Source organism: Penicillium longicatenatum (assembly GCF_028827895.1).
Source record: "Penicillium longicatenatum strain IBT 33135 chromosome Unknown contig_6_segment0_segment0, whole genome shotgun sequence".
NCBI lineage: Eukaryota > Fungi > Ascomycota > Eurotiomycetes > Eurotiales > Aspergillaceae > Penicillium > Penicillium longicatenatum.
Window position 1 is genome coordinate 2,929,588 of NW_026643123.1, and position 25,353 is coordinate 2,954,940.

At 50.2% G+C, this 25,353-nt stretch overlaps 12 protein-coding genes across 12 annotated transcripts; 7 read left to right on the forward strand and 5 right to left on the reverse strand.

Moving 5' to 3' along the window:
* Positions 1-271: 271 nt before the first annotated feature.
* Positions 272-2,343, forward strand: vac8 (protein anchor VAC8; the record flags this gene model as incomplete). The annotated part of the gene is made up of 6 exons (XM_057119672.1): positions 272-439; positions 532-652; positions 705-818; positions 868-1,113; positions 1,164-1,913; positions 2,012-2,343. The coding sequence occupies 6 exons, from the start codon at positions 272-274 to the stop codon at positions 2,341-2,343; spliced, it is 1,731 nt and encodes a 576-aa protein (XP_056969227.1).
* A 1,596-nt stretch (positions 2,344-3,939) lies between these two features.
* N7484_009286 (exosome non-catalytic core subunit CSL4) lies at positions 3,940-4,650 on the forward strand (the record flags this gene model as incomplete). The annotated part of the gene is made up of 1 exon (XM_057119673.1): positions 3,940-4,650. The coding sequence occupies one exon, from the start codon at positions 3,940-3,942 to the stop codon at positions 4,648-4,650; it is 711 nt and encodes a 236-aa protein (XP_056969228.1).
* Positions 4,651-5,686: 1,036 nt separating this feature from the next.
* Positions 5,687-9,158, reverse strand: N7484_009287 (GTPase RIA1; the record flags this gene model as incomplete). The annotated part of the gene is made up of 5 exons (XM_057119674.1): positions 5,687-6,383; positions 6,435-7,952; positions 8,006-8,937; positions 9,013-9,033; positions 9,096-9,158. The coding sequence occupies 5 exons, from the start codon at positions 9,156-9,158 to the stop codon at positions 5,687-5,689; spliced, it is 3,231 nt and encodes a 1,076-aa protein (XP_056969229.1).
* Positions 9,159-9,555: 397 nt separating this feature from the next.
* N7484_009288 (DUF4604 domain-containing protein) lies at positions 9,556-10,107 on the reverse strand (the record flags this gene model as incomplete). The annotated part of the gene is made up of 2 exons (XM_057119675.1): positions 9,556-10,007; positions 10,080-10,107. The coding sequence occupies 2 exons, from the start codon at positions 10,105-10,107 to the stop codon at positions 9,556-9,558; spliced, it is 480 nt and encodes a 159-aa protein (XP_056969230.1).
* A 204-nt stretch (positions 10,108-10,311) lies between these two features.
* On the forward strand, positions 10,312-12,065 carry N7484_009289 (WD repeat PRP19 family protein; the record flags this gene model as incomplete). Its single annotated transcript, XM_057119676.1, has 5 exons — positions 10,312-10,417; positions 10,485-10,529; positions 10,582-11,023; positions 11,084-11,547; positions 11,605-12,065. 5 exons carry the CDS (start codon positions 10,312-10,314, stop codon positions 12,063-12,065), a joined length of 1,518 nt encoding a protein of 505 aa, XP_056969231.1.
* A 583-nt stretch (positions 12,066-12,648) lies between these two features.
* N7484_009290 (putative RING finger domain protein) lies at positions 12,649-13,581 on the forward strand (the record flags this gene model as incomplete). The annotated part of the gene is made up of 1 exon (XM_057119677.1): positions 12,649-13,581. One exon carries the CDS (start codon positions 12,649-12,651, stop codon positions 13,579-13,581), a length of 933 nt encoding a protein of 310 aa, XP_056969232.1.
* Positions 13,582-14,476: 895 nt separating this feature from the next.
* N7484_009291 (mitochondrial 54S ribosomal protein mL43) lies at positions 14,477-15,033 on the reverse strand (the record flags this gene model as incomplete). Its single annotated transcript, XM_057119678.1, has 3 exons — positions 14,477-14,768; positions 14,835-14,917; positions 14,995-15,033. The coding sequence occupies 3 exons, from the start codon at positions 15,031-15,033 to the stop codon at positions 14,477-14,479; spliced, it is 414 nt and encodes a 137-aa protein (XP_056969233.1).
* Positions 15,034-15,257: 224 nt separating this feature from the next.
* Positions 15,258-16,711, forward strand: N7484_009292 (U1 small nuclear ribonucleoprotein 70 kDa; the record flags this gene model as incomplete). Its single annotated transcript, XM_057119679.1, has 4 exons — positions 15,258-15,519; positions 15,587-15,714; positions 15,778-15,874; positions 15,975-16,711. 4 exons carry the CDS (start codon positions 15,258-15,260, stop codon positions 16,709-16,711), a joined length of 1,224 nt encoding a protein of 407 aa, XP_056969234.1.
* Positions 16,712-17,457: 746 nt separating this feature from the next.
* N7484_009293 (ribosome assembly factor MRT4) lies at positions 17,458-18,335 on the reverse strand (the record flags this gene model as incomplete). The annotated part of the gene is made up of 2 exons (XM_057119680.1): positions 17,458-18,004; positions 18,142-18,335. The coding sequence occupies 2 exons, from the start codon at positions 18,333-18,335 to the stop codon at positions 17,458-17,460; spliced, it is 741 nt and encodes a 246-aa protein (XP_056969235.1).
* Positions 18,336-18,538: 203 nt separating this feature from the next.
* N7484_009294 (mitochondrial distribution and morphology protein 10) lies at positions 18,539-20,033 on the forward strand (the record flags this gene model as incomplete). Its single annotated transcript, XM_057119681.1, has 2 exons — positions 18,539-18,635; positions 18,700-20,033. The coding sequence occupies 2 exons, from the start codon at positions 18,539-18,541 to the stop codon at positions 20,031-20,033; spliced, it is 1,431 nt and encodes a 476-aa protein (XP_056969236.1).
* A 240-nt stretch (positions 20,034-20,273) lies between these two features.
* Positions 20,274-21,437, reverse strand: N7484_009295 (triose-phosphate isomerase TPI1; the record flags this gene model as incomplete). Its single annotated transcript, XM_057119682.1, has 6 exons — positions 20,274-20,302; positions 20,361-20,575; positions 20,635-20,747; positions 20,858-20,932; positions 21,026-21,305; positions 21,400-21,437. 6 exons carry the CDS (start codon positions 21,435-21,437, stop codon positions 20,274-20,276), a joined length of 750 nt encoding a protein of 249 aa, XP_056969237.1.
* Positions 21,438-22,506: 1,069 nt separating this feature from the next.
* Positions 22,507-25,197, forward strand: N7484_009296 (uncharacterized protein; the record flags this gene model as incomplete). Its single annotated transcript, XM_057119683.1, has 5 exons — positions 22,507-22,528; positions 22,583-22,644; positions 22,712-23,614; positions 23,665-23,941; positions 23,990-25,197. 5 exons carry the CDS (start codon positions 22,507-22,509, stop codon positions 25,195-25,197), a joined length of 2,472 nt encoding a protein of 823 aa, XP_056969238.1.
* Positions 25,198-25,353: the final 156 nt, after the last annotated feature.

Consider the following 25,353-nt stretch of genomic DNA (forward strand, 5'->3'; position numbering starts at 1 on the left):
AGTGAGAAAGCTCCTGCAACACTTCGTCCTTCCTCTTCATCACCCCCCTTCTTCCCTTTCCATCCCCGTCCACTTATTTCTCTTCTTCCCTGGTTAAGACCAGATCAAACCTCAAACACAATCACGCGCTTGTGTTCCCCGCCCCCCAGAAAAGCTTGCGCATGCTTCGGGCTCCAGCCTCTCGACTTCCACCCCGCTGAAATCTGTCGACTCCCTCACTTCGATCTATCGCATATACTGCACGCCCGGATGCGGGCCTGTTGAAGGAGGCATGAGTGGACTCGCTACCACTTGCTGGTCGTGCCTGTCGGCCGTCGACCGATGGTGTCATATAACCGCCTGTCTCGGGGCAGGCCGCTCTCGAGAAGACATCTATGAAACAACTCTAGCCGATAATGAACGAGAAGCGGTCTCAGATCTACTAGGATACTTAGAAAATGTATGTGGTCGCGGTTAGCTAGGATGCTTCGCCACACTTCCGGTCGGGATTGCTTTCACCTCAAATCATGGCTAACCCGTTCCCCTGTCCAGCGCGCCGAAACCGATTTCTTCTCAGGAGAACCGCTGCGAGCTTTGAGCACTCTCGTATACTCCGATAATATCGATCTACAGCGAAGCGCGAGTTTGACGTTCGCCGAGATCACCGAACGAGGTGCGTGATGACGCAAATTGCGGTGATGCAATGCCTAACCTCTTTCTTGCAGATGTACGGGAGGTAGACCGCGACACCCTGGACCCTATCCTTTTTCTGTTACAAAGCTCCGATCTAGAAGTCCAGCGAGCTGCCAGTGCTGCGCTGGGCAATCTTGCCGTCAATGGTCAGTGTGCGTTCTTCGCCATGTGTGGTCATCACTAACCCCGACGCAGGTGAAAACAAGGTCTTGATCGTTGCCCTTGGGGGGCTGGCCCCTCTGATCCGCCAAATGATGTCGCCAAACGTGGAAGTGCAGTGCAATGCGGTGGGTTGTATCACGAATCTGGCTACACACGAAGAGAACAAGGCCAAGATCGCTCGATCGGGCGCGCTAGGTCCTCTCATCCGGCTGGCCAAGTCGAAGGATATGCGCGTTCAGCGGAACGCGACTGGAGCGCTGCTCAACATGACCCATTCCGGTAGGTTGCTCTTCTCTTTCAGAGCTGGGGTCCATCGCTAACCTCCGTAGATGATAACCGACAACAACTTGTCAACGCTGGTGCCATTCCAGTCCTCGTTCACCTCCTCTCCTCTCCCGATGTTGATGTACAATACTACTGCACAACTGCCCTCAGCAATATTGCAGTCGACTCGACCAATCGCAAGCGACTTGCCCAGACCGAGTCCCGTCTGGTCCAATCATTGGTCCACTTGATGGACTCGTCCACCCCCAAGGTCCAATGTCAAGCTGCTCTCGCCCTGCGCAACCTGGCTTCCGATGAGAAATACCAGCTGGAGATTGTTCGGGCCAGGGGACTTGCTCCCCTGCTTCGGCTTCTACAATCTTCCTACCTCCCTTTGATCCTCTCTGCCGTTGCTTGCATCCGCAACATCTCCATCCATCCCCTCAATGAGTCCCCAATCATTGAAGCAGGCTTCCTGAAGCCGCTGGTGGACTTGCTAGGTACCACTGACAACGAGGAGATTCAATGCCATGCTATCTCCACACTGCGTAACCTTGCTGCTAGCTCTGACAAGAACAAGGAGCTCGTCCTGCAGGCTGGTGCTGTGCAGAAATGCAAGGACCTGGTCCTCCGGGTTCCACTAACTGTCCAATCCGAAATGACTGCTGCGATCGCTGTGCTGGCCCTCAGCGATGAATTAAAAATCCATCTCCTCAATCTAGGGGTATTCGATGTCTTGATACCACTGACCAACTCTGAGAGTGTGGAGGTGCAAGGGAACAGTGCAGCTGCTTTGGGAAATCTTTCTTCCAAAGGTGTGTATAACGACTCGTCTTCCCCCCCCTCCTCTTTCTTTCTTTTGCTTTCTCTTTGTCCCCTTAACTTTCGTTGAATCCACCACTCACCAAATTAGTGGGCGACTATTCGATCTTTGTCCGTAACTGGACAGACCCGAACGGCGGTATCCACGGCTACCTCCAACGATTCCTCGCAAGTGGCGACCCGACCTTCCAGCATATTGCCATCTGGACGCTTCTTCAGCTACTAGAATCCGAAGATAACAAGCTCATCGGGTACATCTCCAAGTCGGAAGACATTGTACAGATGGTCAAGTCAATCTCCGACAAGAACATTGAATCTGACGAGGAGGACATGGATGATGGCGAGGGAGAAGTGATTGCACTCGCACGGCGGTGCTTGGAGTTGCTGGGCGCCGGTCCCAAACAGACTCTGGTTGAGGCATAGGCCTTTTGATTCTAACGTATGCAAATCCCTTTTTTCGGTCCTTTCGTTACTTGGCCAATCAACTCTTGTGTTATTCCCCGTATCTATTCCCTTGGTGTTAGTATGGGCATTGAATTGCTTGAAACTCGGTTTTCCTTGACAGCGGGCATCTGGAGTGAGGGCCGTTTCGTTTTGTTTCCATGTCCATGGTATCTTTGGGTCGGTGCGAGTCTTTTGTTGTTCAGCATACACCATGTATTAATGCTAGATGTGGATTTTCTTAACTGAATCGTCTCGAGCATGAAGTGCTTATATAAATGTGTAGTACGAGTTAAGTGTGTAGAAGCGAAAATTGTTTACCAGACCAAATGGCCTGGAAATTCAACCATGCATCCACAACATCGCTGTAGCCCATATTTTCCGTCGCTTTTGAAGCCCTCACTCCCATGATTGAGATCCATTCCTGCCGAGACTCGAATAATGGGTTCTGACCCATTGGAAGGAACATAAACAGCAAGCGTCCAATCGACTATACCCAGTAAGCCTGTTGGACACCAACAAGAAAATTTGTAGGCCCTAGATCGCAATGATAAATTGGAAACAGGCCTAGAGACATCCATGCTCATCTCGGTACAAATCTTCAAAAGCTGTTGCGAAGAAATGGCATCTGCCATCTTGCTATTGCCTTTGATGAGATAACGCTCCAGCAGCTGGCGTCCGACCGCACCGCAAATAATATCGCCCTATTATACAGCTAAGCGATTAGAAACCTATGCTTTTTACTGTTGTATTACTGGCAAAGAGTCTCGTCCATGTTGGGCCAAGTTTCCTTCATTAAGGAGCTGGCCGGGAATCCTCGAGACGAGGAAGTATCGCGCGCCAGATTCAAATTGATGATACACAATTGGATATTCAAAACCAAGACCCTGGGCTGTTACGCTTTGAAACAATGTAGGGTAACATGATCTCTAGTCACATCGGGGTAATTCATGTGATGCGCTTTGATGAAGGCTTCGACTGCTCGCCAAACAGCTGCTTGATTTTCGGATACCTGTGTTCGAATAATATAAGAGGAGTCTTCTAGGGGGTTGGGGGTTGGAGCCTGAAAGAGGTGAGGGTACTCTGTAGAGAGCGAAATCCCCTTTGCTGTCTGACCAGCATGCTATTAGGTTCATAAGATATTGTCTGGGGGCGGTGACAATGAATGAGTGAAATATATATATATATATATATATATATTTAAGATTAGCCAGGCCCTTTTATCATTCCCGTATTGAGTCATTGAGGTGCGGCTGAGGCAAGTCAATCAACATGTTGAGGACACTGTCTGGTGATCAAGGGAATGGGTAAACAGATATTCTAGGTGCCCTGCGTTCTTTATAGAACAGTGAGCGGTGATAATTCTCTGCTCAAGCTCAGTAAGCATGGGGAAATAAAAAAAAAAAAAAAAAAGATTGCCAAACATGTCCGAGTCACTGTACATGCATAGTAGAAATGATGTAGTCTAGGTCAGTGTAGCGGGGGCCTGCGGGGAAACCTACTTCCGGGCCCGGCCATAGCTCTAAAAAAATCGCTTCCGCATGAACCTCCACTTACAAGCTTCCATACCTCAACATAATGACAACACCACTTGCATCCGTGGCAATCCCAGGCCAATGCCTGGGATCTGTTACCACATACTCCGCAGGACCCGGTACGCACATCCAACAATCCAACATCTACGCCTCCATCGCCGGTCCTGTCGTCGTGGATCCCGCCCAACCCAAGACAGGAACAAAATCAACTATCCGAGTCTCACGGGCCGTTCCAGCCACAATTCGAGCTGCCTCAGCCGCAAAGCAAAAGCAGCGATACAACACGCTACCCGCCGTCGACTCGATTGTCCTGGCCCGTGTCACTCGCGTCCAGAAGCGTCAGGCTACTGTCTCCATCCTCGTTGTCTTGGACGATGCCTCACAAGACCCCTCGCAGAATGCCTCGGACAACGACAACGTCGCTTCTATCTTGACATCCGCTGCCAATCCTGAGAACCACAGTAGCACTGACGAGCTACGGTTCCAGGCCCTGATTCGCAAGGAGGACGTTCGTGCCGTCGAGAAAGATCGCGTTGTGATGGAAGACATGTTCCGTGTTGGTGATATTGTGCGTGGCTCGGTCATTTCTCAAGGTGATCAGAGCTTCTACTATCTCACTACTGCTCGTAATGATCTTGGTGTTGTTATGGCTCGCAGTGATGCTGGAAATATGATGTTCCCTGTTAGCTGGAAGGAGATGCGTGACCCTGTCACGGGGACTGGTGAGCCGAGGAAGGTTGCGCGCCCTTACTGAGAGCTGCAAAGTCTCTCAAATCCGATTCTTATTAAGGACACTGCTTCCTTACCCTTTAGTAATGGCGGAGACTATTCTGTTGAAGTCATTACTACGCCTACTACCATGCCGTCTCGCATTGATACAAAAAGGCAACGCCCATTTTGGATCATTTGTGATGTGTCAAACACGATATATGGTCTTGCAACATGATCAGGCTATGTGACAGGATTCATTCATCCATTCTTCGTCACTCAAGACGATATTTCGGAGCCTACCATCAACTGCCTCGACATGAGCCGAGCCTCCATGACCCAGTTCCCTACCCCATAGGCACCTATCAAAACTCGCTTCGCCACTGCCACGAGCACAGAGCACATGGCGATACGAATTCACCCAGCACTGCATTGAGAGGCCGGACTCCTCCGGCAGAATTTATGTGATACCCACCAAGTTTATTAATGAAAAACGAATTATCATCTCTTCTAGCTTCCACTCCATGGTTAGCTACAGCATCGTGAAGTCTTGTTTGGACAGAACGACTTTCTAGTCAACAACTTGTAGAAACCTCCTAAGTATACATGGTCGAGACCTATCAATGTCGGGCTGTGTTTGTCAGTGCAGGGAAATTAACGGGTTCCTTTGGAATCGCGCGAGGACTCTCATCCTTTGCGAACCACCCCTCTACTACTTCTTGTCTCGAATCTATGACTCAAAGATAATCTCGGGGTGGTTACATTTTGTGTAATCTTTAGATTAGAATTAGGACTGGATAGATTGCGCTTAGGTTTACCCAATATACTTGCTGCGCTCCTCCCTACTCTATACAAATAAGGTAGTAAACGCAAAGCCAATGCACCGTGGACGTGGCACTACTCGATCTTTCCCTTCTATTGCGTGCTTTTCCACCAATACCTACACCTCTGAAAAGCCTATCAAGTACGTTGAGAAGGCGTTTGTTGGGAAAAAGATAAAGAACAAATGTTAGAACAAAGATAATTTTACTTTTATATTCTCCAGCAATACATTCATATCTCTATACAAGAAGACAAAAACTCTACTTCTTCAAGGACTTCTGCTTCTCGGCATCAATCAACTTCCGTCCCTGAACAACCAGTCCCTTCCGACTCCTAACAGCATCCATGTATCTCTTAGCAACATTCTCCTTATCAGCAAGCTCACCAAGATCCTCCAACTCCTCTTCAGTAGCAGGGACCCAGAACGGATCCTCATCCAACGCCTCAAAGCCCGAGAAAATCAATTGAGGCTGCGCGGCACCAGAAGTCCTCTTTCGGATTTCCTCAGCGAACCCAAACGATTCCGCAACGGGCAGAATAGCAATGATAGTAAAGAAGGGTGTGCCCTCTTTCATGATCTCGGAAAGAATTCGGCCACGGCGACGGGTGATGACGCCGTACACACGGCCAAGTACTTCAGTTGTTGCTTGGATCTCGCAGCTGTACATCGCTAGCATGATTCGTGGACTCCAGTCTAGGAATCCTTGCGTGATTCCTTCACGGACTAGTCGAATTGAGTCGCCGGTGAGACGGCCCATGTCTAGTTCGCCTTCTGAGGTGTTGATGCAGAGGTCTTCTAGGAAGACTGCCACGCCGTGCATTGGTTCTTGGCAGAGAGGTCCTTGGCTTGTTGCTAGTTGGAAGGCGTAGGCGAACTTGTCGTTGAAGTCGCGGACCAGGAGGGCTTGCTGGTTATCTGGAGAGATAGCGGTGGTTTGTTTTGGGTCGTCGAGGAGGCTGGGGATCTGTTAGTTGTAGACTTATGAATGATGAACTGGATTGGCTTACAATTTCTCGCAGGTGTTGACGGCGGTAGCGTCGACAAGGATGTTGGGTCCGATTCTTCGGGGTCCGAATGCAGTGATTCTGTCGACAACGTTCTTCCACAGCTCTTTGTCTTCTTTGACTTCCTTTTCGAATATCTTGGTTAGTTCCTCTCGGAACTGGACAAGAGAAAGAATGTTGCCCTCCTGGGCTTCGTCGGCGGCATCAACAGTTCCCTCTTGGCCGTTCTCTGTTGCTGGTTCGTCCGATTTGGCCTCAGCACGTTTCTGAGACTGGAGTAACTTCACAGTACCAACTTGCTTTGTAAGGAAGTCGGTCACTGCTTCGGGCAGTGGCACAACACGCAGGCGAAGTGTCATCTGCTTGGAAGGGGATACTGACAATACTCCTCCACGACCGAGTTCGGGGTTCTTTGGTGCTGCCATTTCTGGAGCATTGATGATGGTTTCTCTGTAGGGAACAATGGCTTCACCGGTTTGGATTTCACACCTAGCAAATCTTTCACGGAGATCTTTTACACAGCGTTCCAGATGCAATTCACCGGCAGTGAGAATGACGTGTTCACCACTAGGAAGGACCTCGTACTGAGCGCAAGGATCACTTTGCTCAAGAAGACGCAGACCAGTGACCAACTTGCCTAGATCAGCAGGGTTTACCGGCTCCAGGGCAACACGCACAATCGGCGGGGTGCTTAGTGATACACCAGCCAAGTTAATGCTTCCTTCAAGCTGGCTGCAAAGGGTACCTGTCTTAAGCACATGACCTGCCAGGCCCCCAATACCAAACACCACACCCGCTGGAACTGACTGGAGCGGCTCAAGACTTCGACCCATCATGAGGTACAAGTCTGTGACTGCGACCTTTTTGGGTTCCGGACTGGCATGCGGGTTTGCTGGCGAGAACTTGGGTGGCAGCACATAGATTTCGTCGCCAACCGAAAGCGTTCCTGAGTAAAGACGGGCAAATCCAATGAGATGGTCTGGATCTTCTTCCTCTGCAACCTCCTCCTCCTGTTCTTCTTCCTCCCTGATCAACATACTAGTCTGGAACTGGGATGTCATTTGCTCGTAGTCGTCCCCACGTCCTGCATTGGCTTCTGCTTGCATCCTTGCAATCTCTTCTCGCTTCTTGCGGGCGAGTTCTCGAGCTTCATCAGCAGTCATAGTAGCGCCGCGCTTCTTGCTTGCAGTCAATTCGCTCTCGGGGATAGCAACCATCTTACTGACATACGCAACGACGGGCGCCTCTGGGCCAGTCTTGAAATTCACCATAGCTTGCTTGACGTCTTCAGAGATGTGGTCAGAGCCTGGTGACGATTTAATCATATCTGGCAGACGAGCAGATTGCGCAGCTTGGGGGCTTGGGAGATATTCGATCACCGATACCAGGACGGCAGTTGAAAGTGGAAGCCATGCTGAGAATAGCGTGGTCATAATGTTTCTCGGGTCACGGCCGCGTAGAATATAAGGTGGAATGGTGATGTTCAACGACTTTGTGATTTTCTCCAATAGAACAGGGTCACTGGAACAAGTTAGTTAGAATATTGTTGATATAGATATGTGATTCCCACGTACCCCTTTCCTTTGCCGCCACCGGTTGTCGCCTCATATGCAGCCCAAATACTGTCGAGAACCAACTGCACAAACATGGGTTTCAAGGCCCGCCCCTTCAAGTGCTTCGGGCCCAGCACTCTCTTGGTCTTCGGGTCAAGGTAGAATTCACCCCAAAGGACCTTCTCAAGAACTGTACGCTTGATTCCAAGTTTCTTTTCGTAGATCGCAGCGAATTGACGAATCGTAAAGGCCCATCCATCGACAGCACTGCAGAAGATAACATTATTCTTCTCTGGAGCGAAGTAGAGATCCTCATCATCACGCTCTTCGAATTCCGTAGCCTCGCTGATATTGGCAACGGATTCATCGTCCAAAGTCTGCTTCTTAGACTTGGTGGCGGAGACATTCACACGGTCTTCCATGCGCTCTCGCCACTGCAAATCATCCTCCATACGCTCACCCTGGTAGAAACTGCCGATAACAGCATTAACCTGTTCCAGTAGTCTACTCAGGTGCGAGAATGCTTCACTGGGACTCATCATTAGTTCAGTCACCAACCGATCCATTTTGTTGATAACCAAGATCGGCTTTAACTGCTCAACCCATGTCTGACGGAGCACGGTGACTGTCTGACTGCAGACACCCTCAACAGCATCAACGAGAACAACAGCACCATCACAGAGACGGGACGCCGTAGAGACTTCGCTGCTGAAGTCGATGTGACCGGGGGAATCGATCAGATTAATCAGATATTCCTTGGGCACCGGCGCGGCATCTGGTGCAGAACGACGAAGCATCGAAAAGAACAATGAGATCGCCGACGATTCCATTGTGATACCTCGGAGCTGCTCATCAGGACGAGAGTCCAGGTAGCGGATTTTACCCGCCAGCTTGGGCGAGATGATGCCATTAGTGGCTATCAGGCCATCGGTTAATGATGTCTTGCCATGATCCTAATTGCGCAAATTCAAGCTGACGGTTAGTATGTAAATTTCAAAAATCGGAATCGCCTTGGACGGCAAACTTACAACGTGGGCGAGAATGCAGATCTAGGATGCATTAGTATAACCGTGGGCCTGACATCAGAGTGGGATGGAGGGGCAACACTCACATTTCGAATGTCTTCAGGTTTCCGCTGCAGACGAACTAGATCGTCGACATTAACGACAGGCATCTTGAGCGATGGACCGGTCTAAGAGTCCGGGTCGATCTAAGAAGTTGAGGTAAATGGTGGAGGGAAGCGGCCGAAGACAAAAAAAAGTTGCTGAGAAATGGAAAATCCGATAACAGCAAATCCGGATGGAAAAATGGAGATTCACGTCAATAAATAGGATTTGATGTTGAACTATACCTGCTGAGCTGGACACTTCACAATCTAATATTTTATGATCTAATTTCTTATCGGAGTCCACTCGAAATCCATATTCCGAGTTTGAATTCCTATATTCTTGTCTGCCGATTACTACGAGGGGAAGAGTAACTATATCCGCTTTGACTCACAATGAATCATTCAGGCTCACTACACATCTTTTAGATCAAAGGCAATTTGCGGTTTAGATGCATGTTCATGTCTACTCCTCATCAAAGGAAAGCTTGATTTTCTTTGCTTTCTTGGGCTTCTTGGGCTTTTCTAGCTTTTCTTGCTTTTCTTGCGCCACGGGTGCCTCGGACTCCGGCTTATTTTCCTCGCCCACTACCTTGGCTTGCTTTCGTTTTCTCTGGCCCCCAACTTCAGTGAGGTTACTCTGTTTAGCAATGGGCTCAGTGGGCTTCTTGTACTCCTCTGCTGTGGACGGGTCCTCGGTGTTCGTCGCATTATCTTTTGGAGGCTCGACCAGCGCTTTGTACTCCTCCTTGGTGATCACTTCGTTGCTTTCCTCGTCGACATATACAGGTTCGTCATCCTCTTCGTCCTTGGGATCTTTGACTTTTCTATTCCGCGCGGCAGGTCGCTCCAGGCGACCAGATGTGTCACCACCGTATTGACCTCGAAGCCTCTGGAGAAAGGCAGGCTCTTGTGCCTCTATAATAGAGAGATAACAATCAGATAGGTTCAGCATGTAGAGGAAAGAGGAAAGAGGAAAGAGGAAAGTACCGTAGGCAAATTTGGGGTTTTGGGGCATTGTCGCGACACTTCCTACTGTAGATGCTTTCAAGCCAAGTTCATTCAGTTGTCTTGAACAAACAAGCCAAGAGTCGCGTAAATTTATGAAATGCGATCCATTGGTTCTTGAATGATCAAGTCCTTAAAGAAAGGAGCTGGTTGTGCAAGTGGAAGAGGAAGTCAAGTGCAAGTCCGCGAACAGCTCAAATGGCGCTAAACCCCAATGGGACACATCGAAAAGTGCAAAGGAGCCGCTGCGCGTTGCCAGCTCCTCCTCATCTACCTCTCCCCACCCCAACTCCCCCTCAATTATATCATGCTGTGTGCAAGTACGTATCTAGTCGCTGAATTGATTTTTAGCCAATGGGATCAGGAGATACTAACTTCGTTTTTTAGTCTCTGGAGAGGCTCCCCAAGTGCCTGTCGTCTCTCCCAAGAGCGGTATGTCTTCGCCAGCCACCATTTACAACTACCTTTCCTAACATCCATTTAGGCAGCGTATTTGAGAAGCGCTTGATCGAAGCATACATTACCGAACATGGAAAAGACCCTGTGAATGGTGAAGAGCTTGCTGTTGACGAGCTGATCGATGTCAAGTCGCAGCGCGTTGTTCGCCCTCGTCCTCCTACTCTGACCTCCATCCCTTCTCTTCTCAGTGTTTTCCAAGAAGAATGGGACGCACTCGCTCTCGAGACATACACCCTTCAACAGAACCTTGCGCAGACCCGCCGCGAGCTCAGTTCCGCCTTGTACCAGCATGACGCTGCTGTTCGGGTGATCGCACGGTTGACAAAGGAGCGGGATGAAGCCCGTGATGCTCTTTCTAAGGTTAGCGTTGGAGCTAGCCGAGCTGGGGCTGATGGCGAGGCCATGCAGGTGGACTCTGAGGGCTTGCCTCAGGCGGTGTTGGAGCGAATTGAGACCACACAGGCTACGTACGTGGATTTATTCGTAATCGAGCGTGTTAAGCAGATCACTGACTTTTATTTTTACAGACTTTCAAAGACACGACGCAAGCGCCCCATTCCCGAAGGCTGGGCTACCAGCGATGCTATCTCTGCGTTCAAGCCCGCAGAGACCTCCGAACCTCTGTATCCAGGCAGCCGAGCCTTGTCGGTCGATTCCACGGGAGACCTTGCTCTATTCGGCGGTTCTGACGGCGCTGTCGGTGTCTACTCTCTTTCCCAAAAGAGTGTGGTTCAGACTCTCAAGACAGATGGACCGGTGACAGATGCAACATGGGCTGGTAACAAGGCTGTTGTTGGTTCAGCCACAGGTACTGTCAAGGTCTTTGAGAATGGCAGCGAGGTGGCAAGCTTTTCTTCCCACGCTGGAGAGGTAACCGCTGTTGCTGTGCATGCAACGGGTGATATTGTTGCCTCTGTAGGCGTGGACAAGAGCTATGTGCTTTATGATCTGTCCACTAACAGCGTCGTCACTCAAATCTTCACTGACTCTGGTAAGCAAATGTTTCTCAAAGACACGGTAGATCATGTCACTAACAAGCATTGTTTAGCTTTGTTGTCTGTGAATTTCCACCCGGATGGCCACCTTTTGAGTGCCGGTGGTGCTGATGGCCAAATTAAGATCTTCGACATCAAGACTGGTGCCGCGGCAGCAGATTTTGCTATGTCTGGGCCCGTCAAGTGTCTTTTCTTCTCCGAGAATGGTACTTTCTTGGCTGCGGTGGCTGCTCAGTCTACCACTGTCTCGATCTGGGATCTGCGTAGCTCCAAGGAAACCAAGGTGTTGGATACCGGCAGCGAGGTTCAGTCGATCTTCTGGGATTACACTGGCCAGTTCCTCTTGACTGGTGGCCCCAGTGGCTTGACTGTTCAACAGTTCACCAAAGCATCGAAGGAGTGGTCAGAGCCATTGCGGAGTGCTGTGCCAGCCGTTGCTGTTGCCTGGGGATCTTCTGCTCAGAGCATCGTAGCCTTGAATGAAGCAGGTGCAGTGACTGTGCTGCAGTCATAATCAATTAGGACAAAATATGTAATTTTAGAGCTGGATCTGATATTTCTCTTTTTTCCCCCTCATGATGTTATTGCGTTCACAACAGCTCTGGAGCACTGAAATCCACATTATCTTATGAAACACATGGTCTTATTATTTCCTCACCCCCTCCCTCCCTCTTTCGTTTAGAATGCTTTTTTCGATTCTAAAAAGGTTCAATCGTCCGTTTCTAGGCACTAGCTGCCTATACTTAATTTACCCGTACAGCCCCACGCTCCTTCACCGCCTCTCCTGACCGCCTTATATATCACGAGAAGGTGTACACCGCCTTTGAACTCGGCCGTACTTTGATCTATCATGTCTACTAACGCCTGGTCCTCTTCTTTGCCTCCCTCTCCATGGTCTTCTTGCTGGCCTTGTCAACTGGCTTTGTCTGGTCTCTCCTCACTCCCTACACCAATTTCTGATATGAGTAACGAGCCTGGCGTCCAAATTTTGGGCGTCAGGTCCAAGGTGAGCAATATCCTCAAGAAAGCGCGGGGCGCCAATGAAGTAGCCGCCATACTAATAATGGTTTCCCCTGGTTTTAAAGCGAAGTCGCCAGATGTCGCAACAAGATTCCAGCGAGGATCCTGGACAATCGTGGCAATCCCACTTTCACCCACCTTCTCCGCAAGAAACGAGTACCCGCCTCCCATTGCCACCTGTGCGGCGTCCTCGTGATGGCTTTGACTTTCGCCGCCCAGTTAGCACTCTTTCGCCTGGGAATCCAGGGAATTCAGGGAATCCAATTGATCTGACTAGTGAGCCTGGCTCACCACCTCAGCCATTTTCACTTCGCAGCCCAGATCCTCGGACACATCATCCAGCACGACCGCCTCGTTTCGGCAGGTCCATCTTGGCGCCGCCGGAAGTGATAGACTTGGATGATGAATCCGATGCTCCTGCACAACCTCCTCCCCGACCTCGCTACACGGCATTCGGTGATCGCATCCCGGATGGTCTTGACATTAGTGTCCTCCACCCTGATGAGCGCCCATGGGGCATTTGGCCTCGTTTTGGTGGCTCCTGGGACCATATTATTAACCGTCACAGGCAATCCGCCCAAAACGCTTCCATTCCCTCCTCAAATTTACCAGGCACCAACCGCTTCAACATGATACCGCATCCACCTCTCAGACAACGTCCACGCGGACCCAGACCTGACTTGGAGCCGATATACCTTGGCGTGCGACCCGTGGAAACCGTGGTGTTGGATGCAGGCCCTGATGATCTCATTCTTGACTATGGATCTGCGTCTTTTGATATGCAACAAAACACTGAACAAGCTGAGACTAGACGACGCGAGTCATACAGAGCACCCAGTCCGCCACCAGTGGGCTTCACTCGGACCCTTGGAGATGACGACGTTGCAATATGCCCCAATTGCTCCGGCGAACTCGGGGTCGGCGATGGACATAAAGAACAGGTCTGGGTCGCAAAGCCTTGCGGACATGTTCGTTACTTCATAACCCTTATAAATATACGGTTGGGCTAACACTTTCATGTCAGGTTTATTGTGGCGAATGTGCCTTGAATAGGTTTAAAAGCAAAGCTAGAAAGAAGGTCCATGTCTCTGAAGGATCTAAACCTTTCTCTAGATGCAAGGTCGCTGACTGTGGCAAGTCGGTCAGTGCACCAACAGCCATGTTCCATCTCTATCTATGATTCTGTCAACGATCCCTAGAATCACATTGCATGGTCGGCAGGGCGTTTGTTGTTGCTGTTATATGTCTCTTTCTCGTTGATACCCGTGGTGCATGGAAGTCAAAGGCGTTCCCTCGGTTTTATTTTATATGGCGTTCATTTTCAGAATCATTTTGCATATGTTATCCCAATCCGAAGTCATACGATGGAAATTATCAATGTTCACATTCCCATCTCGTTGCCAGATTCAGCTGCACTACACGAGCATTTCAATAATAACCATCGTGAATGAAAGATCTATATATTCGTCCAAATTCCCAGTAATCATATAGAGCAGTCTATAGGTTCAAGAACTCGTAGAGCTCATTGGATGTCGAGTCGTAGCATGGGCGGCTAAAAGTACCGCTCTTCTTGGATTTAATGCACATATATACAGCAAATAACAGAAAAGATCACCTTCTTTGGAAGATAAAAATTGCAGGAAATGCCGTGCGCTGTTGATCTAGAAATCCTACCAAGATAACCAATCCTCGGTTGCAACGGCCTCCACCAATTCTTCACATATTCAAAGGCATATAAGGGTTTATTTTACTCCACGGAGCACTGAGAGAACATGAACTGAAGTAAATCAATTCTACCCTGATCAATAATACAGTAACATGCAACGGCAGGGGTCCATCGCTTGGAAAGTAAAGGCTGTAATCCCAGCCAGTGGAAATGCTATCAAACAGGAAACGCCTAGAATCTTATACACCGCGCAGATCGCCATGGTACGGTGACCAGATACCACGCACACTCTCGTTAATACTTGTCACGGGCTTCTTGGTCCGCTTCAACTTCTCTCCGCTTGCATCCTTCAGGATCATCGCTTTCTTAAGAATGTCGATAGGCTCAAGGTTCCGCACACAAATTGCCTTCTCACGACCATTCACATATTGACCCTTGATGACGGGGTGCTTGCCGGGTCTGGGGGCTACTCGGAGTTCGATCTGAGGATTTTCGCGAGCGAAGTTGGGAAGGGTCTGGGTCAGGAAAGCACTGGATTGCAAACGATTAGTATGTCTCATAAGGAAACCTTGCTTGGAGGATTGGTATTGTACTCACAGCATGCCCCGTGAGCTGCCGCCATATTTGCAATAGTGAAAGTCAAGGCGCTTGCATTGGTGAATAAAGGCGCCGACGCCGTTCTATTTGGGGGTCGACAAGTTAGCTTCGGTGCCCCAAACAATGCCCCGCTCTCCTTCATCAGTGTATCGACACATACCTGGGCCGTCGTGACTGTTCGGAGTCCTTTGACTGGCATTGCTGTGAATTATTGATATCTCAAAGTACCAATCGCCGACTTCCTTCCGGGTCACAATTTCTGGTGCACGTGAAGGCGGTGAGAGGGCGCCAGAAGCGGCTACGGCGTTTATAGCGGAAGCTCCCTTGCTACACCACAAGAACGCGAAGTCTCCTGAGGAACCTCGCCAGGTGACAGCTTACTTTTCCCCCTCACGCCACTTCTCAACGGGCTGAGGATTTACAATGACGGATAAACTCCCCCCACCTTTGCTGGCTCTGTTCCAGCCACGCCCTCCTCTTCGCTACATCCCTCCCAGCGATCGCGCACCGGAAGACTGTCAGAAAAGCACCATTTCCGGAGTGGCCCAGTTCCTGGCTGAGGCGAAGAACTTCGAAGAAGAGGCCCCTTATAATGCGACTGAGAGCTGGCTGCAGCGTAAATGGCGTCAGAAGTTGGAGAAGAAGGAAAAGCTTGAGAAGCAGATGACTGATGGGCTGGAAACCTGTACGTGCCATTCATTTCTTCTTCATCGCGTAATGAATTGCTAATTGGATTCTCCCGCTGTTATTAGTTGACCCAGAGAAGGATCCCCAAGCACGAGGTGATCCCTACAAAACTCTCTTTGTGGCTCGACTCAGCTACGATGTGAAAGAATCAGATATCGAGCGAGAGTTCGGCCGGTTTGGCCCCATTGAGCGTGTAAGATGGCTCCCGACTTCTTTATGTTTCCTCTCAGCTATAGTTTCTGACGTTCCCTCCCAGATCCGCATCGTCAAAGATACCGTCTCACCAAAGGCATCCAAGAAACCCAATAAAGGTTATGCATTTATCGTTTACGAACGTGAGAAAGATATGAAAGGTATTATCATCAGATCTAAGTCGCTCGCAATTGCGATATCCCCTTGAGCCAGATTATGGTAAGAGAAGTCATTGCTGACACAGTGAACCCCGGTATTCAGCGGCCTACAAGGAAACAGATGGCATCCGCATTAAGGACCGTCGAGTCCTAGTGGATGTAGAGCGTGGACGGACGACCAAGGGCTGGAAGCCTCGTCGCTTTGGTGGTGGTCTAGGAGGCCGTGGATACACCAAGGCGATGCCTTCTCGACCAGTTGGGCCAGGTTTCAATGCGCCATCTGGACCTGGAGGTTTTGGCGGCGGCTTCCGCGGTGGATTCGGTGGTGGCAGAGGCTTCCGTGGAGGTGGTGGATTCCGTGGTGGTGACCGTTTCGGTCCTCGTGGAGGAATTGGCTATCAAGGTGGCCGTAATGGATTTGGCGGCGGCGGTCAACCACCCCCCAACGCTCCCTCTGGTCCTGGTGGTGGCCGCAGGGGAGATTTCGGAGGTGGTAGAGGAGACTTTGGAGGAGGCAGGGGAGACTACGGTGGAGGCTCTTACGGTGGTGGTGGTGGTGGTGGCAGATTTGACCGCGGAAGTGGTAGCAACCGAGAGCCTGTGCGCCCACGAGATGGCCCTTCGGATCGGGACCGCCGCGACGATCGGGACCGTGATCGCTACAGAGACCGCGACCGCCGTGATGACCGCAATGGAGGAGACCGCTACGGTGACCGTGACCGTGACAGATACGGCGGTGGTCGTGATGCTGGCCGGGATGGCGGCCGAGAGGACTTTGGACGGAAGCGACCCCGTGAAGACGACGGCTACGATGACCCCCGATCCCGGAGACGATACTAAATGTTCCCCTTCATGTGAATGGATGCTACTTTCTCCCTTCTCAGCCCTGACTTGCTGGTGGGTATCCCTGATTTGGCCAGCGCGCGTCTTTCTCTTTTCAAGGGTAATGGGGTAAGGCGAAACAAATCCATTAATCCGAGATGTCGCGTAAAGCTATGTCCAGATCATAAATACCGCCTCAACTTATCTTTCAGGGTCGATCTCCAGTTCTCCTGGACTCTTCTGCTCAGGCACGCACAAACATTGCCGGCAACTAGCCCAATATCTTCTTCCCTTGGAGTGTTTCTGTATTCTCCGGTTTTTTTCTTTTTTTGGTTTCCCCTGCGGTCTCTTTTTTTTTACTTTGCATGCGTTTGTTTTGGTCCTAGTGCGACCTCTTTGTGGAACTCTCTCCGGGGGTAGGTATGTATTTTAGTTCAAACAGTTTCTCAAGTGATGAAATCCAATGATGCTCAGGTAAGACCAGGTAAGGGCCAATGCAATGACTTCAAAACAGGCATTTCCCTAGCGAATGTAATTATGTCTTGAGGAAAAAGGGAACAGTCAACATTTTTTTATATCCAATTTAGTAGTATCTATCCATAATCGTAGGCACATCAATTGGAGATCCAATTCTCCCAGAGAAACAGGATGGAGATAAGAGGATGTTCAGTGTATCAATGTAAAAGAAAAAAAGAAAGCGCCCGCCCTTAACTCCGTAAAGATGCCCACGAGAATCTTTTTGTCGACACAGGCGAAAGGCACATCTATGCTTCCACCTCCATATCATCATCCTGCGCCAAAATCTTCACCTCGTTGGTACTCCGCGACCAGTGAGCCTTCAGTTCAACCTTGAATTCAGCCGAAGTAACACCGAACATCTTCATCAAGGTAGTCTGCCGGGAGTCCAGAGTCTCACCCTTGCGGCAAACCTGGTAGCTCTCAGAGCCCTCGGTGAGCTCGAGCATCACCTTACCCTTAACGAGACGGGTGGGGACACCAAGCTTGCGGAGAGCAGGTTCGATAGTGTGGCTGACAGGCTCATCCTGCTCAGCGGGGATCTCACCAGCCTGCTGGTAGACCAGGCCATTGGGGATGCTGAAGGAGCGGGTGGCCACAGTGCCGGCACGAGCGAAGTCCTGAGGGCGGAAGTTCTCGAAGTACTCAAGGACAGATTCGGCGGCGCGGTTGGTGAAAAGCAAGCCGACGGCACCGGTAAGGAAGGGAGTGACGCGGTGAACGTTAGGTGCGGCTTCGGTTTCGGGGTTGCTGCCGAGAGCGACGGACATGACCTTGGTCTTACCGAAGAACAGACTGGGAATTGCATTAGTGGATCTGATATATAATTTTGATATTCGAGATGGTTGTGCATGGCGGTAAATCAAGTCGTCTCCGTAATGCGTCTCTGCAATGCTGGGCTTGATTTCATTCCAGCACCCATTGGAACGTACCGGCTGTCGGCGAACTCGGTGCGCACATCCTTCAGGTAGGTGTTGCGCATGTTGTCCACGGCGAACACAAACATATGGTCATATTGCTCGAGACATTCCCGGATGTTGGCGTAGAGACGGCGAGTCTGTTCCTTGTGGTCCTTCTTGGTGGTCTTGGACTCGTGGACGACGCGCGCACGCTTTGAACGAGGCATTTTGAAGATAATGTGGTGTTAAATTAATCGAGGGAATCGATGGGATCTATTATGCTTCCCGAGTGGCATTTTTTTTTTTCTTTCGCTGATAAGCGGATCACGTGCCTTATCCGGTACCCCACTAGTCTTTATCGGGCAACCAGCTGCTAACAACTTCGAGATACGCAACGTACACTTCAAGGGTTCGGTCCCTGATCCAGACAATGCTGGAATTCATGGACTACATCCAGCTCGCCTTTTCTGAGGCGACCAACTGGAACCGCGATAATTCGTACTTGTCATTGACTACCACAACACAGTGTAGGTCGTCTATCAGGGATGCGCGACGCGCAAGAGTGATCTGATCTAACATTGCGAACGATAGCAATCCTCGATTTTTCGACTCCAGAGCGACTGCGTGTACATTTGTCATCGCTTTCGACACCCAATTTTGGAACCAGCTATTCACTTGGTACAGTGGGATTACTCGATGGATCCGTATCTTACCTCTTCAGTACGGTGCCCTTCCACAATACTCCTAGCCGAAGTGCCTTGATCCCTCTTCGGAAGATTTCTCCTGGCTACCGACATGTCAAAGCGCCTGTGGCTCCGGTACAAGCCTGGGGATGGGATTCTCTTCTAGATGGAGTCAATATCCCCGGAATCACAGACGTCCCGAAGCGCAAGGAGGATGACCATACCCCAGATGAAGCGGTCCAGCGGAAGGCGACACTTCTTCATGCGTCTTTACACCTCCCATCTCCGACAACTTTGAATGCGCTCTTCCTGCGGAGAATCTCTCCGACGATGCAGCTATGCCTAGCCGTCTGCTCTACCCAGGGACCGCCATTATCTAAATCCGCGCCGCAGGCATCAATGCTGGCCCAATTGTCCCATGATACAGGAAAGTACTGCAACGAGTATCTTTTCAGCACAGACAATGCTCTCTTTGGCTGGCGAGGACTATGGAACTTTGGCCCCGATCCTAGAACCCCTCGTCCCAATGCCTCGCCTGCGCTGTCCCTACTTTCTATGGGTGCGGAAGCGTATTACTCTCCCACCTCATCGTTAGTAGGCATGTCCACTGGCTTACGATTCACCACACTCCCCGCCGCAACTCAGGTGCCTTCATCCTCCTTCTCATCCAGCCTCCCCACACCCATATCTACATTCCCCTACACGTTAACCCTCACTTTGACACCCATTACTGGCTCTCTTTCAGCAACCTACTCTCTGAGTGCTTCGCCAAACCTTGCATTTAGCTCCCGTTTCGGGTTCAATGTCTATAGTTGGGAAAGTGAAATGGTTGCGGGCTGCGAGCTCTGGCGCCGAAGCAACAAATCCACTTTCTCTGCGGACGATGACATCGAATGGGCCCGCCGCAAGATGCGTCTGCATGATTTCTCCGCTTCCCTCCCGGGTTCTCCGCCAACCTCTCCACTCGGCTCCGACCCGGTTCAACCCGAAACCTTTAAGTCGGATGATGGAAGTGATGTCGAGGCTGGTGACTCGGTAATTAAGCTCCGTGTTGACCAGTCTTGGAACATGCGTCTGCTCTGGGAAGGTCGTGTAAAGGAGCTTTTGGTCAGTGCGGGTGTCGGGCTAGGCCCGGGATCATTTTCAGTGGCCCCGAACGCCTCTTCATCGGGTGGGTCAGTGCCCGGAGGTGGGCCATCGTACTGGCGCGGGGTGGGAGTTTCAGTGATGTACTCTTCGTGAGGGATTTAATTCTCTCGAACTTGAGTCTTTACGCATTTCCTTCTAGTTATACAGGCTCTCATACTGCATGTTTTAATATCCCGCCAACTGGAAATACTAGGCGGTTCCAACATTGTACATATATTTCATGACAACATATCTGACGTTTAAAGCTTTTGGCCTTGCTAATTTAGAGCTTTGTTCCAGGCCAATTCTGGAATTCTAGCCAAGGGAGTATCAAATTACTGAAATAAAAGCATCTTAGATGCGGGCGTTGATGATGTCGACGACTAGGTTATAGTTAGTATCTGATACCCGAGTAATGAGCAGGCATGAATCAAAACTTACAGGCAGGCTTCAAGCTGGCACCGCCAACAAGGAAACCGTCAACATCCTCCTTCTGAGCGAGCTCACGGCAGTTCTTCTCGCTGACGGAGCCACCGTAGATAATACGGACACTGGCCTGGGCCTCGGCAGAGATGCTGTCACCGAGCCACTTACGGATAGCGGCGTGGACCTCCTGGGCCTGCTCGGTGGTAGCGACCTTGCCGGTACCGATAGCCCTAGATATATGTTAGAACGTATCTCAACGGCACGGCGAGAAGGGAAGGGGTCAGCTTACCAGACGGGCTCGTATGCGATGACAATCTTAGCCCACTGCTCCTTGCTCAGCTCCTTGGCAGCGGCGTTGAGCTGGCGGGTGACAACATCGATGGTCTTGTTGGCCTCACGCTCCTATGAAGTTACAAAACAGTCGGGTGTAAGCGGAGATTCTCATCAGGTTGCATCCCGGTGACCCACACCGGAACGAAAAGAACGGGTAACCGAAGTTAGGGATGACGTACCTCCAAAGTCTCACCAATGCAGAAGATGACAGAGAGACCGCCCTCAACGGCAGCCTTGGTCTTGCGGGCAATGAACTATAGTGTAGATAGTCAGTTTCATGCACATTTTGGAGAGGTTGATGGCCACTTGATAGTTCGGCTAGGTATATAGATCACAGGTTCCCGTACCTCATCGGTCTCCTTCAGGATGACACGGCGCTCGCTGTGGCCAAGGACGACCCAGTTGATGTTGGCGTCGGCGAGCTGCTCGACAGAAATCTCACCGGTGAAAGCACCGTTGGGCTTGTCGAAGCAGTTCTGGGCGGCAACACCGATCTTGGGGTCGGCGAGCTCGCGGGTCTGGGTGAGGTACAGAGCGGGAGGAGAGATGACGACCTCGGTAGTGGAGTCGAGCTTAGCGGCATTGAGGTTGTTGACAATGCTGGCGATGCTCTCCTTCACACCGTTCCTATGTTTGTAGAGTCAGTTTGCAGCTCTGAGATGCTTCGCGTGCTCTGGCGGGGCATCGAGCATCGCGGGGTAAAGTAAATTGTGTAACTTACATCTTGAAGTTGCCACCGACGAAGAATTGACGAGCCATTTTGATGGATTATGGGGTATGAATGGTTTGGGTATTTGAAATGAGGAAAATGAAATGAAAACAAGCGTTGGGATAGAGACGAGAGGGAAGGTTGGGCGGTTAAATAAAATGGAGGGGCACTCGGTCCCGAGGATCGGCACTGGGGCCTGACGTATCAGGCATCTTATATGACGTTTACCGTTTCTCTTACACGACTTATGGAGACTTATGGAAGTGCTAGTTTAGCTAGCTTATTTGCTAGGCGGTTTAGGAGGTCCAGTCTTATCGACCTTGGAAGTTGGCAATTATATACGGCTCATATCTATGTCGAGATGCTTGACTGCTACACACTAGACATCAGGTTTACAGGACGTATACAGTCACCGGGGGCCACGAATTTGGACAAATCAGTACGCCAAGTCCGGTCATATGCCAAATTTACGCTAAAATATTTTCCATTTGTTTTCCTCGTTATTGATTGGTTCAGTGAAGAGTAATTATGTAACCTGGGTAGCTGTCTGGAGGGGTGATACCCCAGGCTGCTGCACCTAAAAGCGATGTCTATACATACAGGTGCCAGGTACATCTGGGCATTCGTCTCATGGGACCACAACAATTGATAGGACTTTCAAAGTCAGACATATTTAGCAGACTTGAAAAAAGAATATCCAAGTAGAGCATTTGAAGGCTGTGGGATTCGTATTCATTTCCAATTAATCCATAATCCTTGTGTTCCTAATTTAGGGTAGGAACAATATTTCCTGGTTGGAATATATATTTTGACACTTTTGGGCACTTCAAATTCCTCCGTCAACAAACTCTATTTCCCGAACAGACCTCTAATACTTCAGTCAGATTAAGGCAAAAGAATAGGACAACATGAATATAATTGTTCATATCTCGGCCTATAGGACAAAAGCAATAACATTGCAACTCGTAGATCACTGACCAAGGGGCGCGTGCCCCACGTGATCATCAATTATCGCGACGCGGGATCGGACAAGAACTTGGTTTCTCCATTGACATTTTAACCTCAATGGGACCCAGGAATTGTTGCTAAGCAGTGGGAGGTGCTTGCCAGTCATGAAGGATGGCAGGGACAGTAGCATCGGGTAAGTGGAAGTCTGGAGTGCAGTCCGCACCGCGGTTGCTAAATCAGCCTATAGACAAAGAACAGCCACTCGCAGGCGCGGTGATTTGCTTCACCGCGGTTTCGCTGGAGTATAGGGTATGTGTATTAAGATCTAAATTCCTGGGAAAAACCGTGGAGCAGGACTGACGCGCATGGACCACAGACTCAGCTCGTGAAGGTTGCGAAAGAGATGGGAGCAATCGAACGACCCGACCTCACCTCCGAAGTTACTCACCTTCTCGTTGGAGCCACCGAATCTGCCAAATACAAATTCGTCGCACGCGAGCGCAATGATGTTGCCGTGGTCCGGCCAGAATGGATCGAGGCCGTGCGCCAATCGTGGGTGCTGGGAGAGGATACCGACATTCGCGCCTTAGAGATACAATACAAGATGCCCGCCTTCTTCGGACTTACACTATGCATTACTGGATTCTCGGATATGGGTCTTCGTACAAAGATGCATGACACTTCGGTGGAGAATGGGGCAGAGTTTCGGAAAGACTTGACCAAGAGCGTCACCCATCTTATTTCGCGGACTGCGGACGGGGAGAAGTACAAGTTTGCGACTCAATGGGGAATAAGGGTTGTCAGTGAGAAGTGGTTCTACGATTGCATTGAGCGTGGGATGATCCTGGACGAGGAAAAATACCATCCACTGGTACCACCGGAAGAACAAGGCGTTGGAGCATGGAATCGACCTTCGCTCACACCAAGGGGTGAGTCTAGAAAAGAAAAATCTGCCACCAATGAGGGCCCGACAGATACACGACCACGGAAAAAGCTTCGCAGGACCGCAAGTACCAAGCTAGCTGGTCAGAATGAAAACATCTGGGGTGATATCATTGGTGCCGGATTCATGAACAATGAGACGCCTGATCCCGCCAACAAGGAGGACGGAGAAGCCGATTCAGCACCTCCGAGACAGGCCATTCAAGCTGCCAAGTCTTTCGCGAGCGAGTCAGTCCTCAGTCAAGCTTTGGCACCAGAAGAAGCACTCAAACCCCTGGTTCCAGAAGGTTTCCTTGGCGGATCCTATTTCTATCTCCAGGGATTTTCTTCAAAGCAGGTAAGCACTGACAATCACTATTGAATTTGATGGTAGCTTATAGACTCTAGATGGGAGTATTACACCGCCATCTCGGGTTCAATGGAGCTCAATGCGTGGGATCTTTAAGCGACTTCTCTCGTCCGAGTATCCCGAAGACAGGCCAAGGCCTCTATATCATGGTGCCATATCAGACATTAAAGTCGGCAGCTCCATCAACAGACAACATGGCATTTGAATGTGAGGTCGTCACAGATATGTGGCTGGAGAAGTGTCTGCATGCCCGAGCGCTGATTCCACCAGAATCGCACGTCGCAAGCACCCCATTTCCAAAATTTCCGATTCCAGGTGAGTATCCATGGAACTTAACTTAGACCTATCACTAAAAATGATCAGCATTTTCCGAAATGCGAGTATGCTCCACTGGATTCGGCGGGATTGACCTTCTTCATGTATCAAAGCTGGTTGATCTGATGGGTGCCTCTTATGATGAAGTTCTTACGCCACAAGCCTCTGTCCTGGTTTGTTTCGACCCTCGAACTGCAAGTCAGAACAAGCTGCGCCATATCAAAGAATGGGGTGTCCCAGCCGTCTCCGCAGACTGGCTTTGGGCTTCCATCAAGACTGGTCAAAAGAAGCCATTTGAGCCATATCTCGTCCAAAGACTGGCATCTCAACCTCGAAGTAGCGTTGAAAAACCCGGTGCTGCCTTCGAAAATGAAGAAAGTGCGCACCAACAGAGGGAAAAAACCCGCGATGGACGACCTAAAGCCCCAGCAGAGTCACCCAATGAAAATAAAATCGAAGGTTCGAGATCCGCCAAAAATAATCGAACGCGGATCATGCCTATTATCGATGATGGTTTCTCCAACGAAGACCAGGGTAATGCGCCTAAGCCATCTATACCAGAATCCCGGACTCCATCTCCAAGCACAACAGCCGACAGACCACCGACCAGTGACTCTACCTCCAATCAACCCAACCAAACCTCCCCTGAACCTACCGGACCATCCGCGCTGGACACCGCACTCAAGGGACTTCTTCAACAAGCTCAGGCTGCCAAATCTCGCCAATCGAATGAAAACCCAACCACCAACGAAGATGGCACATTCCCACTCCGACGAAAGCGCAAACCTCTCCTGGGTCGCGCCACATCACACTCATCCACCAAAATCGATAACCCAGCACCACCATCCAGAGCCAGCTCCATCGACACCCTTAACGACGACGGTCTCGGTCTACCCATCGACAGCGCCGATCCGACACGAGCCAACTCACTCTCCCGCACAGCCAGTCGCGTCAACAATGAAAGCCTATCGTCGATGTTCAGCGGTGCCGGTGGGAAATTTGATTTCCTTGATAAGCAACTTCTCAGCGGGAACGAGGAAGACGAGGAGAATACCGAGCCCCAGATGACACAGCTGGACTACGAGGATGCTGACGCAGCCGCTATGAGAGCTGAATTCTTGCGTGATGCGGGCAAGATAGCTCGGAAGCCTAAATCGGCCGATCCGGGGATTTTGCTGGGAGAAGTTAAAGAGCTAGAGGATGTTGGATGGGCGTCTGGACGGAGGACAAGGAAACACCCTAGAGGCGATGATTGATTATGCAGGTGGATTTCTCTATGCATTTTCTTCTGTTCGGTGTTTAGGGATTGGACGGCTTTCATGGGTGAATACGACAACATTATTTCATGCATGACATCGACATTGCATTGCATTACGAATGGCGTCGCTTGGGTTCTATGGCGTTGTTTATGT